At 44.6% G+C, this 15,945-nt stretch overlaps 1 protein-coding gene across 4 annotated transcripts in view; it reads left to right on the top strand.

The window, feature by feature from the left end:
• Positions 1–15,945, top strand: part of MAP4K3 (mitogen-activated protein kinase kinase kinase kinase 3) — a 783,526-nt gene that overhangs the window by 581,711 nt on the left and 185,870 nt on the right. For all 4 annotated transcript variants that reach the window (XM_077486491.1, XM_077486490.1, XM_077486493.1 and 1 more), the window contains one exon: positions 14,343–14,384. In XM_077486491.1, coding sequence (XP_077342617.1) covers positions 14,343–14,384 — 42 coding nt within the window. The remainder of the gene's footprint in view (positions 1–14,342; positions 14,385–15,945) is intronic.

Here is a 15,945-nt window from a genome sequence, read left to right as displayed (position 1 = left end):
TATCAACAGCTGGCTGGGTGACAGGCTGGATACTCTTATCCTTGTAGTCTCCCCAACCTGGCCAGCGAGCGTGAGCAGACCAGAGCTCCGCACTGGGTCAGCCATGACATGCCCCCAGCTCCAGGGGCAGCCGGTGGGCGTAATGCCCCGGGGCACACATATGACCAGGCTACTGATGTCTGCGTCACAGTGTGCTGGGCCAGCAGCCACTCCGTACTGATCGGAGAGTGGGTCTGTGATGGAATGTCTCCCAGCTCTTCAGGACTGGTAAGTACAGCTCTCCCTGCCTCGGTGGATCTGAGCAGCTGGGCATTCCCTGGGAGGTCAATTCGGGGGTCCCTCACCTCCCTCTCTTCTCTCCGTGTCCCTATCTTCCCTTCCCTGTGGGGGATGCTGCATGGGCTGCTGAGCGGTGTGTGTGTCATAGGCAGGGGCTCCCCGGGGGTGCTCTCACCTGGGGTGAGGACTGCGCTGGGTAGCTTTGCCCTGGATGTCTGTAGGTCTCTCCCCTGAGGTGTCTGGAGGCTGTCTCTGCTGATCGCTGTAGCGCTGTTTACCGCCATTTCTCTGCTTTTTTTTTTTCACTGATCTTCATTGCATATAGTGTTCGGTGGCCATTTTTGGTGTGACCAGGGAGCAGCGTGCTCTGTCTACACTTTACTGTAGTCCGGCAGCCATTTTCCCTGTGATTATGTCCTTTATACTGGACGCTCGGCGGCCATTTTTTTGAAGCCTGAACACGTTTTTCAGCTTCAGTGCTATACAGAGTAGCTCAGCACAGAGCGGTTTTGTCTCTTATGCATCTGGGAGCTGACACAGGCACGCCTATCTGGACTCAGCGCAGAACTCGGTCAGCGTGGTGAGTGCTGCAGTAGGGGCCCCTCAGTCTGCAGCAGTTAGGAGGGTGGGACCATCACTTCCCTCAGTCCCTAACAGGTGGCAGACAGGGTAGGGTCAGCATGGCTTCAGAAACTAGTGTTTCTTCCCCCGAAAACCAGGTAATTGCAACCGGTTTGCCTGCAGACAGTGCAGTGCCTCCAGACGCTTTGTCAGCGGTTCTTAATTTGTTCATTGCCAAGATAGAGGTGGCTCATGGGTTCAAAGGTGGTAAAAAACGCCCCCTACCCCCATGTCCTGTTCTGTCGTTTCAGACGACACTGACCAGGACCATTCTGACAGTGAGGATGATTCCCTGTCCGGGTCCGTGCGCGATAAAAAGCTTGTTGGAGCACTTATCACAGCTGTGCGTGATACCCTGAAAATTCAGGAGCCAGCAGATCCCTCTGCTGATGTAGCGGTCCCTTTTGGGTCCCGTAAGCTAGCCCGTACACCTAAGGTGTTTCCGTATCTGACTTATTTCAATAAGTTCATATACAAGGAATGGGGTCGACCGCAATGGACCTTTTTGGTCCCCAAATACATGGCGGTGCTTTACCCCTTTGAGGAGAGCCTTCTCAAAAAGTGGTCAGCTCCTCCGGTCGCTGACCCCCCAGTATCCAGGTTAAACAAAGTAGCCATGATCCCGGTAGAGGAGACTCCTGCCTTTAAGGACCCCACGGACAGGAAGGCCAAGGGAGTGGCTCGTTCCTTGTTTATAGTTGTGTGGTCAGCAATGCGACCAGTACTGGCATCCGCACTTGTGTCACAGACACTTAATGAGTGGGCAAAACGTTTGCACCGCAAATTGAGGGAGTAACAGGCTTCTCCTGTCTGCGTGGAACTAGCAGACCAGTTAGTGCAAGGCCTTAAGTACATTTGTGACGTGGCCCTGGATACCCTTCCTCTATTATCCAGGGCCTCAGTGTTAGCAGTGATGCTGAGGCACCTGATTTGGCAAAAATGCTGGTCGGCTGGCCAGGCATCTAAAAAAGCCCTGACGGATCTACCCTTCCCTGGCGTGCAGCTCTTTGGAGACTCATTAGATGACATTATTAAAAATGCCACAGGTGGTAAGAGTATACTTTTTCGTCCGCTCGGGGCGGGACGACCTTTGAAGGACAAAAGCCTCCCTGGAACCGCAAGCCTAACAAGCCTGCGAGCAAAAGTACTCCCGCATTAAGGTTTGCCCCCGCCCGCAACACAGGTGGGGGGTCGCCTTCGGGAGTTTGCAGCCCAGTGGGCCTCTTAGCTTTCCGACCAATGGGTCTGTGATCTGATTTCCTAAAGATTCAAGATGGAGTTCCTCTCTTGGCCACAAAACAGATTCTTTCCCTCCAGCATACCTGTACTTCCTGCGCGCCGGGAGGTCCTATTGGGGGCGGGGGGGCGGGGGGCGGTAAGGGACCTGCTGAGTTGAGGGGTGATAGTACCTGTTCCGGAGTCGGAACGTTTCCAGGGGTTCTACTCAAATCTGTTTGTAATCCCCAAAAAGGAAGAGGTACATCCAATTTTGGACCTGCAAGCCCTCAATTACTTTGTAAAAGTACAGAGGTTCACAGTGGAATCAGTTTGCTCAGTAGCCGCTGCACTCCATCAAGGGGACTCCCTGGCATCTTTGGACATCCAGGATGCGTACCTGAACATACTCATATGCCTTCAGCATCAGAAATTTCTGCGATTTGCAGATGGGGAAGCCCACTACCAGTTTGTGGCTCTCCCCTTTGGTTTGGCATCAGCCCCCCAGTCTTTACCAAGGTATTGGCTCCTGTTTTGCGTTGCTGCAACAACTCGGAATCGCGATCGTGGGTTACCTAGACAATCTCTTCCTGAGAGCATCTTCCACCTCAGAGTTAAAGGAGGATGTGGCGATAACCATGCAGACCCTGCAGGAATATGGATGGCTGTTAAACCTAAAGAAGTCGGTGATTGTACCGACTCAGCCTTTGGAGTACCTAGGCCTTCTGCTGGGCTCCATGGAAGCGAGAGTCTATCTCCCTTCAGACAACCTGCGAACTCTGAGCTGTGGTAAAACTGCTGATGAACCGCAGGTGGGCATTGCTACGCTTCTGCATGCGAGTCCTGGGACTCATGGTGGCCTCCTTCGAGGCAGTACCGTATGCCCAGTTTCACACAAGAGTTTTGCAGAAGGAGATCTTGACGAAATGGGACAAATCTCCGTTATCCCTGGATCGGCAGATTCAGGTGAGCCAGTCAGTCAGGGACTCCCTGCTCTGGTGGCTGAGGTCCCCGGCACTTCGGGCCGGGAAGTCGTTCCTACCGCTACAGTGGACAGTGATTACAACGGATGCCAGCCTAACTGGCTGGGGTGGAGTAATGGGAGTTCAGTCAACCCAGGGCCTCTGGTCGGAGGAGGAATCCAAGCTGTCGATCAATGTACTTGAGCTGCAAGCGATCAGGCTATGCCTCTCCACAAGGTTGATAAGACTTTGAGGGTGTCCGATCAGGATCCAGTCAAACAACGCCACGGTGGTGGCATATGTCAATCACCACGGAGGAACAAGAAGCTTGGCTGCCTCATGGAAGGTCACTCACATCCTTAATTGGGCAGAGCAACATGTACCGGCCTTATCGGCCATTTACATCCCGGGAGTGGAGAACTGGCAGGCAGATTACCAGATGCTGGACCCAAGAACTATTCCTATCTGTTGTTTTAAAAAATGTTTTAGGATAAATAAATCCTTCCCTGACAACCAATGACAGGTCCAAGAAACGTATATGCTCAGTGCTAAGGGAGAAGGATAACTGGATATTTCGATCATTGGTATTCAGTGTTTCCATAAAACACTCCAGAGAGCTGGAATCTCCATGCCAAATGAACAGGGTGTCATCAAAAAATCAAATGGACCCATTGTCGACCATAGATTGTTTCACGTTCCCAATTCAACATGAAAAGTTTGGCTAGACTGGGGGAAAACTTAGCCCCCATTGCACTGCCTTTCTTTTGCAAATGACATTTTATGTCCAATCAACAAAAATTAGGTGTCATAGCATAATGCAATAAATCAAGAATAAATTCCCTTTGCAAGACTGGGATATCCTGATCTTATTGCAAATAATAGACAGCTGACATTCCATCCACATGAGCAATGTTGGTGTATAAGGAAGAAACGTCAGCAATCCCAAGAATCGTACCTTCCTTAAACTCAAAATTATGTAGTTCATTGAGAACATGCGTAGTGTCTCGAAGGTACGCGGGAGTACTTAAGACAAGGGGCTGAAGAAATTAATCAATAAATGGCTGCTTACATTTAGTATAAAAAAATACAGGCCAGACAAATGGTACAATGGCATTCGCTGCTACCACCTATGTTACTTCCGGTATTACGATGTTTACTTATGGTCACAGGTAACGTCTTCCAGTTCACGGGCGATTACTTCTGGTTGCGTGCTTAAGTCCTATGCGTTACATCACGTACCTTCCTGATGGTACCTGTGACCGGAAGTATCATAGGTGGTAGCGGCGAGCGCCAATGTACCAGTTGTCTGGCCTGTATTTTTTTTATACTAAATGTAAGCAGCCATTTTTAAGCCTATTAAATGTATTTTATGTACACTATTGGAGTTTTTTTACTCTTTTCATGCGGATACTGTTTACTCCTATGAGTATTCCTCCCACATCACACTGGGCGCTCAGCTCTGCAGTTAACACAGTGATATGGATCAATAAGCCTACATAGATGATTAAAGCACTCATTTAAGGCTCCATTTAATTGCCTTTAAGGTAAGAGCACTGTGAGCACGGTGAACGCGCCAGTGGAACCTCTACTATTGCACAACAGTGAGAATTTCGTTAAGAGCATGTGCACCTATTGTATCCTAAAATAGGAAGGGAGGGGAGCAGGGGATTTTTATACGGTACAATTTATAAAGAAACAGAGATTTCTTATAAAAGAATTCATAGCTTTAATATTTAGAAATGTATTAAAAATATTTTGTAAAGACAAAAATAGCAAATACACTCATTATACAAAAAATGCATGACATAGAGTATAGGGGATCCTGACAGTGTTAGTTGCTGAGACTGATCGTATTTCCTCCCGACATGTTTCGCATTTGTGCTTCTTCAGGGGAGTATGCAACTAACAATAACATAAAGAAAAGGTTTAAGAGTACAGAATATACATATATGCCGTACAATTCTTGCCACCTATTCCACCATCTATTGGCTTGTGTGTTGCGATGCTGGGAATGTATATACCTGGGTAAGCATTGTACCTCCTTGGACTAAGCACATTGAGACGAATTTCATATTAAAATGTCCTGCATTATATGTGCACTAATTGTACGGCATATATGTATATTCTGTACTCTTAAACCTTTTCTTTATGTTATTGTTAGTTGCATACTCCCCTGAAGAAGCACAAATGCGAAACATGTCGGGAGGAAATACGATCAGTCTCAGCAACTAACACTGTCAGGATCCCCTATACTCTATGTCATGCATTTTTTGTATAATGAGTGTATTTGCTATTTTTGTCTTTACAAAATATTTTTAATACATTTCTAAATATTAAAGCTATGAATTCTTTTATAAGAAATCTCTGTTTCTTTATAAATTGTACCGTATAAAAATCCCCTGCTCCCCTCCCTTCCTATTTTAGGATACAATATTTGCAGAATCATTAGGGGATGAGGTACCTATAATAGTAATGTGTTTCTGGGATAGTGTGGACCAACTTATTTCTCAGCATGTGCACCTATTTGGATGTTTTTCTTGGAATAACTATTTATATTAGCGACTTTTGCACACTTTTTTAGCACTTTAAAATTATTTTTGCACTTTATGGACTATTAGCACATTTTAGCACTTTGACTGTCAGCACTTTTCTTCCTTTTGAGCATTCATTATATCTTATTGAAATAACTGTTTACAGAGTTTATCATTGGAGTAAGAGGTTTTGCGCATTATCTGCAAGATTTGTACACATTTGTACCTCTCCAGTGCTGGCGAACCCTATCAATACCCCAAAATCTGAGTAGGGAGGGGTCTTTATTGTGTACCAAGCTAAAGTGGTTGGGCACACTTATGGTACTTTAACCGTTTTTTGATGTTTTGTATATGCTCTCCCACCCTTATAACCATGGTCCTGGTGGTTATGCCCACATATTGGAAATGACAGGGGCACATCAAGAGGTAGGTGACATATCTCGTGTCACGGGATGAACTGACAAATATATTCACCCCCTGTGACCACCGATTGGAAACTGGTGGCCTTCCTAGTTTTATCCCTAGTGGTTTTGCATGCTTTACCTTTACCTTGCTTTTATCTCCTGCACTTAAAGAATCCTGTGATATCGAAAAAGGTAGGAGGTCTCTTGGGGGCCAGATAACATTTTTGCCCAACATATTATGCAACCCTGGAGCCCTCCTATATATAAACGTTGGTTACTAGGAAGAATCTTTTTTTTTTTTAAGGTACCGTTCTTACACAACAACGTCTCTTGTCCTGGATCTTTTACTTTAGGCTCCAAAAGGGTTGAGCAATTGATTAATCTGACTTGTTCCCTCGTAGCTTCCAATTGTCTTTTATTATTTCCCTTTTCCACAAACTTGCCAATGAGCATATCAGTCTGAACCATGAAGTCTCCTTCACGCGCACAGTTTCTCTTGATTCTGAGAAACTGGCCTTTCGGGAATCGCCCACACCTAGTTTCGATGGTGGCAACTCCGAGTGAAAATGTAGCCATTTCGATTGGTTTCTTTGAAGTGGGTTTGTGTCTCTAGACGGAAACCCACCTTAAAGATTTCAAGATCCAGGAACTGTATACTTGATTGATGCCAAGTGCTAGTGAACTTGATATGATAATCATTACAAGTTATGTATAAGAACCTTTACAATTCCTCTTGCGGACCCTCCCACACAATGAAAATATGTAAAGATACATTCCTCCTCCCACTTGTTTAGAAATATATTTGCAAGGCTCGGAGCATACCCCTTTCATTTGGTTGTAGAAATCTCCCACATGCCAAAAATAATTATTATTCATTGCCATATCGAGAGCCTCCGCAAGAAATTTGACTTGGGGCTTGGGGCTTTTTAAGATGGGAGTATTTTTGTAAGGCGCATAGTGCAGCATCAGGCGCATCCTGTTGGTATATAGGGACTCAACGTCCACTGTTACCAGCAACGTATGGTCTCCTTCCACAGTTGCCTTAGTCATGTTTTACCGTTCATGCCTATAGGTTGCAAAAAATATCAATATAGTCACCTAGCCTCGAGAATAAGGAATCTATCCCACTAACAATGGGTCTGCCTGGAGGATATGTCCGTTCTTGTGTATCTTCGGAATATAATAAATAACTGGAATTTTAGGGACTTTAGGTAATAGGTATTTGGTTTATTTTTTGTTAAGTATATTCAATATCAAAACTTTATCAATCAATTTGGACATGGCGGTTTAAAATTACTCAGTTTAATTACCCGGAAGTTTTTTGTAGGTGGTTGGAGCCTGCACTAATCGTTGCATTTCTGCAATATAGTCCTCTTTCTTCAGGATAACCAACCCCCCCCCCCCCCCCCTTATCTGTCGGTCTTATGACTATGTCTCTATTTTGTTCCAGTTTAGAAATGGCTTCTCTGGTTTCTTTGACTTTTCTTTTTTTATTGAAAGGAATGTCCTTAATATCTTCCTGTACTAAATGTTTGAAAACCTCTATGAACCTGTCAGGGATGGGCTCAGTGCATCCTTCTCTGAGCTGTCTGTTTAGCTGTCAGCTAATTGCCAGCTCCTATCTCTCCACAGTGACTCACCTGTTGATTATATCCTGCTTGTCAGTCCTGCCTACTTAAGCTATCCAGTCCAGATGATCTCTGCCTTCGCCTTGGTCACTTCTCTAGAGACGCTCTCCTGTGTTCCTGTTAGAGTTCCTTGGCTGACATTCCTTCTGACTCCAGATCCTGCTTGCTGTTCTACTACGCCGTTCTCTTGCTCCCTGATGATTTTTCTTGTCTGACTATCCATCCTGATTCCTGAACTCTGGCTATGTTTTGACTATGTTTACCTTTTTTTATTATTATTAAACAAGCGTGATTTAATTGTACTTCTGTCTCAGTCTGATTCATGGTTTCTGACAGTAGGCGAAGGCCATGAATTCAGAAGATGCAGTCAATCCACTTGTTGGTAATATTTTTCCAGATTGGATGAGCAGGTTCACCACATGGATCAGTTTTCCATGGTGTTACAAATGCTCCTGGGTCACACGGCACACTTGGAATCTCCCAATGTGGCTGCTCTGGTACAACCTGTGTTGCAGGCGGTCCCTGCTGCTGCAGTCTATGTGCAGGCACCCACCTCGAGTATTACCTACTATAAGAGGTATGTCTGGTTCCGCTCCATTTCCCCAGCAATTTGGAGGTCATCCAGTCCAGTGCACAGGGTTTCACAACCAGGTTGAGATGTACTTTGAGATGCTGCCCTAGGCGTTTCCAACGGATAGAAGCAAAGTAGGTTTTGTGATATCTTTGCTTTCTGAGAGAGCCTTGGCCTGGGCAAACCCTCTAAGGGAGACTCAAAAACCTGTTGTCTTGAGTTACCCTGAGTTTGTGGCTCCTTTTAAAAGGGTGTTTGCCATTCCCGTACGCTCCACTTCTGCTGCCAAGTTCCTCATGTCCATCAAACAGAGTACGAGAACTGATGCCGATTAGACCATTGAATTCTATACTCTGGCAGCAGAGGTTGCTTGGAACAATGAGGCCTTCATGGCTGCTTTTTCTCATGGTCTCTCGGATACCATCAAGGATGAGATAGCAGCCTGAGATATACCCACTGAGCTGGAGAAGTTGATCACGTTTGCCATCCTCATTCACTCCAGACTCCTTAAACGAGGAAGCCTCCTGTACATTTGTCCCACCCTTGCCTCCCTCACCTCCCATGCCTCCTGGTACAGAGTTTGCCAGGGAAGATGCCGTCCAGGCAACGCCCGAACATTGAGGTCCTGTCTTGGACAGACCTTAGGTGGTGTTCCTTCATCCCCAGTTATCCTGAAGGATAAGCCCCTGGTTTCCGTTACCCTTTCTTGGTAGTTGAGTCGTCCGTCGAGATACAGGCTCTAATTAACTCTGGGGCTGCAGGCCTGTTAACTGATTCTGCCTTTGTATTGAAGCACTCGATTCCGCTGCAGCTGCGTGACACTCCACTTGCCATTGAGGCTCTTGACGGGAGACCTCCACAGCCTGCCCATGTGACTCGTAAGACTGTTCCTTTGTCCATGAACATAGGAGCTCTTCACCATGAGATAATCCAATTCCAAGCTATTTCCTCACCTAAGATTTTTGCTGGTTATTGGTTATCCTTGGTTAAAAGAGACACAACCCCTCTTTTGATTGGTTCTGTGCTGAGGTTCTCTCCTGGTCACCACAATGCAGTAAGACATGCTTCCAGAAGGTAGCCAAGGTCCTGTGCACTCTTCTACCTGCCAGTGATGTCTTTGACAAAGGTAAAGCCGGTAGTTTGCCTCCACACCGGTCGTATGATTACGCAATTGACCTTCAACCTGGTGCCATACCCCATCGTGGTCAGGTTTACCCTTTGTCGGTCTTGGGGGGGTAAGGCATGGAGGAGTATGTTGCAGATGCACTGTCTCAAGGTTTCATCCACAAATCCCCATCTCCTGCTGGTGCTGGTTTCTTCTTTGTGAAGAAGAAGATTGGTGAACTGAGACCTCGTATTGATTATAGGGGTCTCAATCATTTCACGATTAAGAATGCCTATCCAATTCCATTGATTACGGAGTTACTTGACCACCTCAAGGGAGCAACGGTTTTCACAAAGCTTGATTTGAGAGGGGCCATGTAATCTCGTGAGGATTTAGGGGGGCAGCGAGTGGAAAACTGCGTTTAATACCAGAACAGGCCATTATGAGTACCTCGCAATGTCTTTTGGCCTTTGTAATGCCCCGGCAGTTTTCCAGGAATTTAACAACGATGTCCTCCGAGATTTGTTGCAGTTATGTGTGGTGGTTTATCTCGATGATAGCCTCAAATTTTCCAAGTCCCTGGAGAGCCACCACACAGATGTCTGTCATGTGCTTCAGAAACTAAGAGAGAACAATCTCTAAATTGCAGAAGTGTGAATTCCATCGTGAACAGGTAAAATTTTTGGTTTATGTAATTTCCACTGCTGGTTTTTCGAAGGACCCAGAGAAACTTTCAGCAGTCCTACAGTGGCCCTAACCCATGGGTTTACATCCTCTGCAGCAGTTTCTTGGCTTTGCCAACTATTATTGGAAGTTTATTTGTAACTTCTCATCTCTGGTCAAGCCCCTGACTGATATGACCAGAAAGGATGGTAGCCCACAGAGTTGGTCTCCGGAGTCCATTAAATTGGTTGTTAACCATATTTTTAAAGTTTATGCTACAGGTAAGCCTATATTAAGGCTTACCTGTAGCTAACCAGGATATCTCCTAAACCTGCACGGTTTAGGAGATATCCCCTGTCCCCTGCATGTGCCAATGACATCGGCACATGTGCACAAGAGCAAACTGACGCAATGGCACCTATGTGCCGCTGCATCAGTCTGCGCGCCGTTACCGACGTCTCCCGCACAAATGCCCGGGAGTGACATCATCGCGGCTCCAGCCAATCACAGTGTTGGAGCCTCAATACCCAGAAGTAACTCCTGGACGACATGTCGATGGCCGGAGGGGGAGATGAGGATGGCTTTGGGGGCTTCAATCTGAGGTGAGTAATACATAATGCGCTAGTATGCTCTGCATACTAGCTCATTATGCTTTTGTCTTGCAGGTTGTGTTTTTTTTTTTATACAAGGGTTTACTTCCTCTTTAAGGCCTTTGAGAGGCTCCTGTGTTGGCACATCCTGATCCTAAGTTATCTTTTATCCTTGAGGTTGATGCTTCTGAGACTCTAGTGGATGCCCTTCTGTCTCAATGTCCTACCTCTGAGAGCACTATGCATCCTTGTGGCTACTTTTCCAAGAAATTGTCACCTGCGGAATGCAATTATGAGATTGGTGACAGAGAGCTGTTAGCGATCATTTTAGCCCTGAAAGAATCTGCACGAAGGTACCGCTGTGCTGGTTCTCATTCTTACTGACCATAAGAATCTCACATTCTTGTCTGAGGCTAAACGCCTCTTTCCCAGAAGGGTGCGATGGGCTCTTTTCTTGTCTAGTTTCAATTACATTGTCTCATTCTTACCCGATACTAAGAATGTAAGGGCTGACGATTTGTCACGAAAATGTTCCTCCACTGCCAAGATGGAATCTGTTCTGGTTCCTGTGATTCCTCCTGAGCGTATTCTGGCTATGGTTCTCACAAGTCTCATGTCTCCTTTGGGTGACGAAATTCTTACGGCTCAGGTCCATGCTCCTTCTGAGAAACATTGTGACTGCTGCTTTGTCCCAGAGAGCCTCTGTACTGCCAGGCTCCAGGCTGCTGGCCACCCTGGGAAGAATCAACTCTTTTGGCCCATTTCCCAACAATTCTGGTGGCCTAGTCTACGTGCTGCTGTAACCGCCTTCGTAGCTGCCTGTTCCGTGTGTGCTCAGAGTAAGACTCCACGACACCTTCCAGTGGGCCTTCTACAAACCATACCCAATGGAGAGAGGTCCTGAACCCACCTGTTTATGGATTTCATTGTAGAGTTACCTAAATCCCAGGACAACACTCTAACAATAGGACAGGCCTTGCCTGCTTCTAACTGAACAATTTCTATCTCTTCATCTGTGTCTGATCCTGACCAATATTTTAATTTCTCCCAATCTCCCCTGGTAACCAAGGTGCGTACTGTCACTGCAGCATTGTTTCCTGGTAATCTCCTCCTACCGTTCTTTCTACGCTGCTTATTTACAGTTCTCACTACATACTCTGAAAACTGTGTTTTTCAGAAGATCTAAAGCATTCCTTTAAGATTTGAAGTTGTTCTGTTACTGCCTGCAGCTCCACATCAACAGCTTCTCTCCTTTTTGTCTCATCTACGAGCGCCTGCAAAAATATCCATCCTAATAAAGATGCAGCTTTCTGCTCTGATTTTGAATATCGAGACAAATCAAGGTTCAGGAGACAATGGTGGGGGTCTTCCACTTTAAATGCATCCTGATACTTGATCAGTTCACGAGCCAGAGTAGACCAGTGTCTAGAATCTCCCCACTCTGGGATGGGGCTCTTTCGACTGTCTCCCCCCTTTGCTCTTTTTATCCAGTTAAACATCTTCCCTCTTCACTACGTGTACACCACATGCTAAACCACTATAACGCCACCAAAGCAAAGCTGACAACGAACCTGCTATCACAGTGCACACTAATAATACAGTTTCCCAATTGTCAAAAAACATTACAATTCATAACAGTATTACTAGAATTAATCACTGCACTTCAAACCAGCACTGAAAGGGTTAAATATCCTGCTCACAGCGCCATTATGTAATAAGGGGTTAAATTATGTGTTACATTTAACCATAGGTTCAATCATAGATTTACCCTTTCAGATATGTGGTCAGTAAATGCAAGGATTAAAACACACTCAAAGAATGTAATAAAAAGGAGATTTACTTGGCTTAGGTTACAGATGTTACAATACAGGAATAAATTCAGCATTCAATCCAGGGAACCCCTCAACTTCTGAAATCTTCAGACAGTTCTGGAATTGACAATCTATGCAAGTCCTAGGCACAATCCGTCCTGGGTGAAGTTCCCTGCTCTTGTGCATTGTCTGATCTTTTATAGGCTTGAAAGAAGCGCAAAAAAGCTGGTTTTATCTGGTACTTACAAAAGACTAGCCATAATGGTCCCGAGACAATGTGACCATCTGTGAGTGACCATCTGTGAGTGACCATCTGTGAGCTCAGTGAAATCAATGTATGCAGAAACCTACATACTTGCATATATAGAAGTAATCACCTTAAAACTATCATAGTTAATAACTCATAATACCAAGTTCTTTGTAAATCAATTATAAATATAGACCCGTTCTTCAGGTGGTTGACCGGTTCTCGAAAATGTCTCATTGTTTTCCACGTAAGAAGTTGCCTACTTCTAAGGAACTGGCTTCCATTTTTGCCTGGGAGATCTTTGGCTTACATGGGCTACCCAAAGTGATTTGACTCTGACAGATGTGGTCAGTTTGTGTCCCAGTTCTGGCGAGCCTTTTGTGCACAGTTGGGAGTTCAGCTTGCCTTCTCATCTGCGTATCACCCGCAGTCTAATGGGACCGCAGAACAAGCCAATCAGTCCTTGAAGCAATTCCTACCTTGCTATATTTCTGACTTTCATAACAGCTGGTCAGGCCTCTTACCGTGGGCGGAGTTCACTCACAATAGTGCCTTGAATTTTGCTTCCCGATTGCCCCCGTTTATGGCAAACTATGGTTTCCAACCTTCCATGTTGCCTGACTCATTTGTTCCGCAGAGTATTCCTGCGTTAGAGGAGTATCTCTGTGGTCTTCGTTCCACTTGGGCACAAGTCCAGGAGGCTTTGCGATATGCTAATGATAAGTACAGACTCCATGCTGACTGCCTGCCTGTGCTTTCCTACCAGGTTGGGGACAGGGTCTTTTCACTTTTCACATATTTATTTGTAAAAAAATCTTGAAAACCATTCATCATTTACCTTCCACTTTACAATTATGTGCCGCTTTGTATTGATTTATCACATAAAATCCCAATAAAATACATTTATGTTTTTGGTTGTAATATGACAAAATGTGGAAAATTTCAACGGTTATGAATACTTTTTCAAGGCACTGTAGAAGCCGTACCGCCTCATGGGCATTAACGCCCGTGTAAAGGGCCACTGGAAGACCACGTTTAAAGAGGTTAGGCTCTACTTTACTGATTTCTATGTAGACATAAAGTATCTCACAACAGTGAGTACACCCCTCACATTTTTGGAAATATTTTTTTTATATCTTTTCATGTGAACACACTGAAGAAATTACATGTTGCTACAATGTAAACTAGTTAGTGTACAGCAGGTAGAACTGTATAAACTTGCTGTCCCCTTAAAACTAACTCAACACACAGCCATTAATGTCTAAACCTCTGCCAACAAAAGTGAGTACACCCCTAAGTGAAAATGTTCAAATTTGGCCTAATTAGCCATTTTCCCTCTCTAGTGTCATGTGACTATTTAGTGTTACAAGGTCTCAGGTGTGAATGGGCAGCAGGTGTGTTAAATTTGGTGTACTCACTCTCTCATACTGGACACTGGAAGTTCAACATGGCACCTCATGGCAAAGAACTCTCTGAGGATCCGAAAAAATTTATTGTTGCTTTACATAAAGGTGGCCTAGGCTATAAGAAGATTGCCAGGACCCTGAAACTTATGTGAGATATTGTACATTTGCACAGTTGAGATGAAAAGCAGATATTCAAAGGGACCTTTATCACACTAGATTTTACCCAAATCTTCGTTTTAAAGTGTTAAGAAATATGAATCCTGTTTTCATAATTATACATACCAAAATGCTTTTTTTTTTCTGTTTCAGAAGCCAATAAGTAATGGCCTTCCACCCACGCCTAAAGTACATGTAAGTATCATCCAAACATTCTCATGAAATTAAGAATGAATTTACATCAGTAACACTGCACATTCCCCATTTCTGCAAATGGTAAGGCAAAGTGAACAATGTCTATGTGATCAATACTCATACATTTCATACGTACGGATTCCAAAGGGAATATATATAATTTACCAGTTCCGGACTGCCCACCACACATATACTGAGACAGGGCATGAAACAACATACCTGTACGTTGTCTGCGCTCCCTGGTCTGGGGCGCGCACGCTGCCAACCTCTCTCCCCCATTGCGATTTGACATAGCAGGAGCCAGTCAGCGGGGCCACCCGCAATCATTCTCGGGAATGACAGAAGGGCGGTCTGCCTATGTAAACAAGGCAGACCATCGTTCTGTCGCAGACAAAGAGAGATCTATGATTGCTAGTAATCAGGAACACAGATCTCTCTCTTTGTTCAGTGTCCGCATCCCCCACACAGTTAGTAAAAACACCCAGGAAACACATTTAACCCTTTGATTGCCCCTGATGTTAGCCCCTCCCTGCCAGTGTCAATTATACTGTGACAGTGCATTTGTTTGGCACTGGTCCCCAAAAAGTGTCACTTAGTGTTCAATTTGTCCACCACAATGTTGCTGTCCCGCTAAAAATTGCGAATTACTAGTAAAAAAAAAGTCCCTAAATCTATCCCTTAGTTTGTAGACACAATACATTTTGTGCAAACCATTCCATATACGCTAATTGGGATTTTTTTTTTTTAACAAAAATATGTAGCAGAATGCAAATTGACCTAAACTGATGAAGAAATTATATTTTTTGACCTCTTTGTTTTGGATATGTTTTATAGCAGAAAGTAAAAAAAATATATATTTTTTTTCAAAATTGTTGCTCTTTTTTTTTGTTCATAGTGCAAAAAATGTTAACCACAGAGATGCGCAAATACCACCAAAGGAAAGCTCTATTTGTGGGGAAAAAATGGACATTAATTTTGTTTGGGTGCAAATTTGCACGAAAGCAGAAGTGTCAGTTAAAGTAACACAGTGCCGTATCTCAAAGTGGTTAAAGAGGACCCCCACCCATATACAGAAAAGAGCAACAATATCCAACACAGTGTGCATAGACAAATACACTTACCCATGTGCATGCTGCTTTGCCTCTGTGCAGCCTGTGTCCCTGCTCTCGCACCCCATTAACAGTGTATAGGATATACACGAGATGGAGCACATAATACCATATGGCTCATCTTCCCCTGAGATGTCAACAGATGCCATATGCCATATGCCGCAGGTGCCAGGTGAAAGGTGAATCACATGACGTTGTTTTTTACCTCAAATCATAATTTTTTTTTTTTTTTTTTAACCACCTTCAGACCGGACCATTTTGCTGGTAAATGACCAGAGGTCTTTTTACAATTTGGCACTGCGCTGCTTTAACTGGTAATTGCGCGGTTATGCAATGTTGTACCCAAACAAAATTTGCGTCCTTTTCTTCCCACAAATAGAGCTTTCTTTTGATGGTATTTGATTGCCTCTGCGATTTTTATTTTTTGCGATATAAACGTAAAAAGACCGCAA

This window comes from Lithobates pipiens, unplaced genomic scaffold (assembly GCF_037356315.1).
Source record: "Lithobates pipiens isolate NorthernLeopardFrog02 unplaced genomic scaffold, aLitPip1_a1.2 Scaffold_18, whole genome shotgun sequence".
NCBI lineage: Eukaryota > Metazoa > Chordata > Amphibia > Anura > Ranidae > Lithobates > Lithobates pipiens.
Note: the sequence above shows the minus strand (reverse complement) of the source record. Positions and strands in the feature narration are given on the sequence as shown.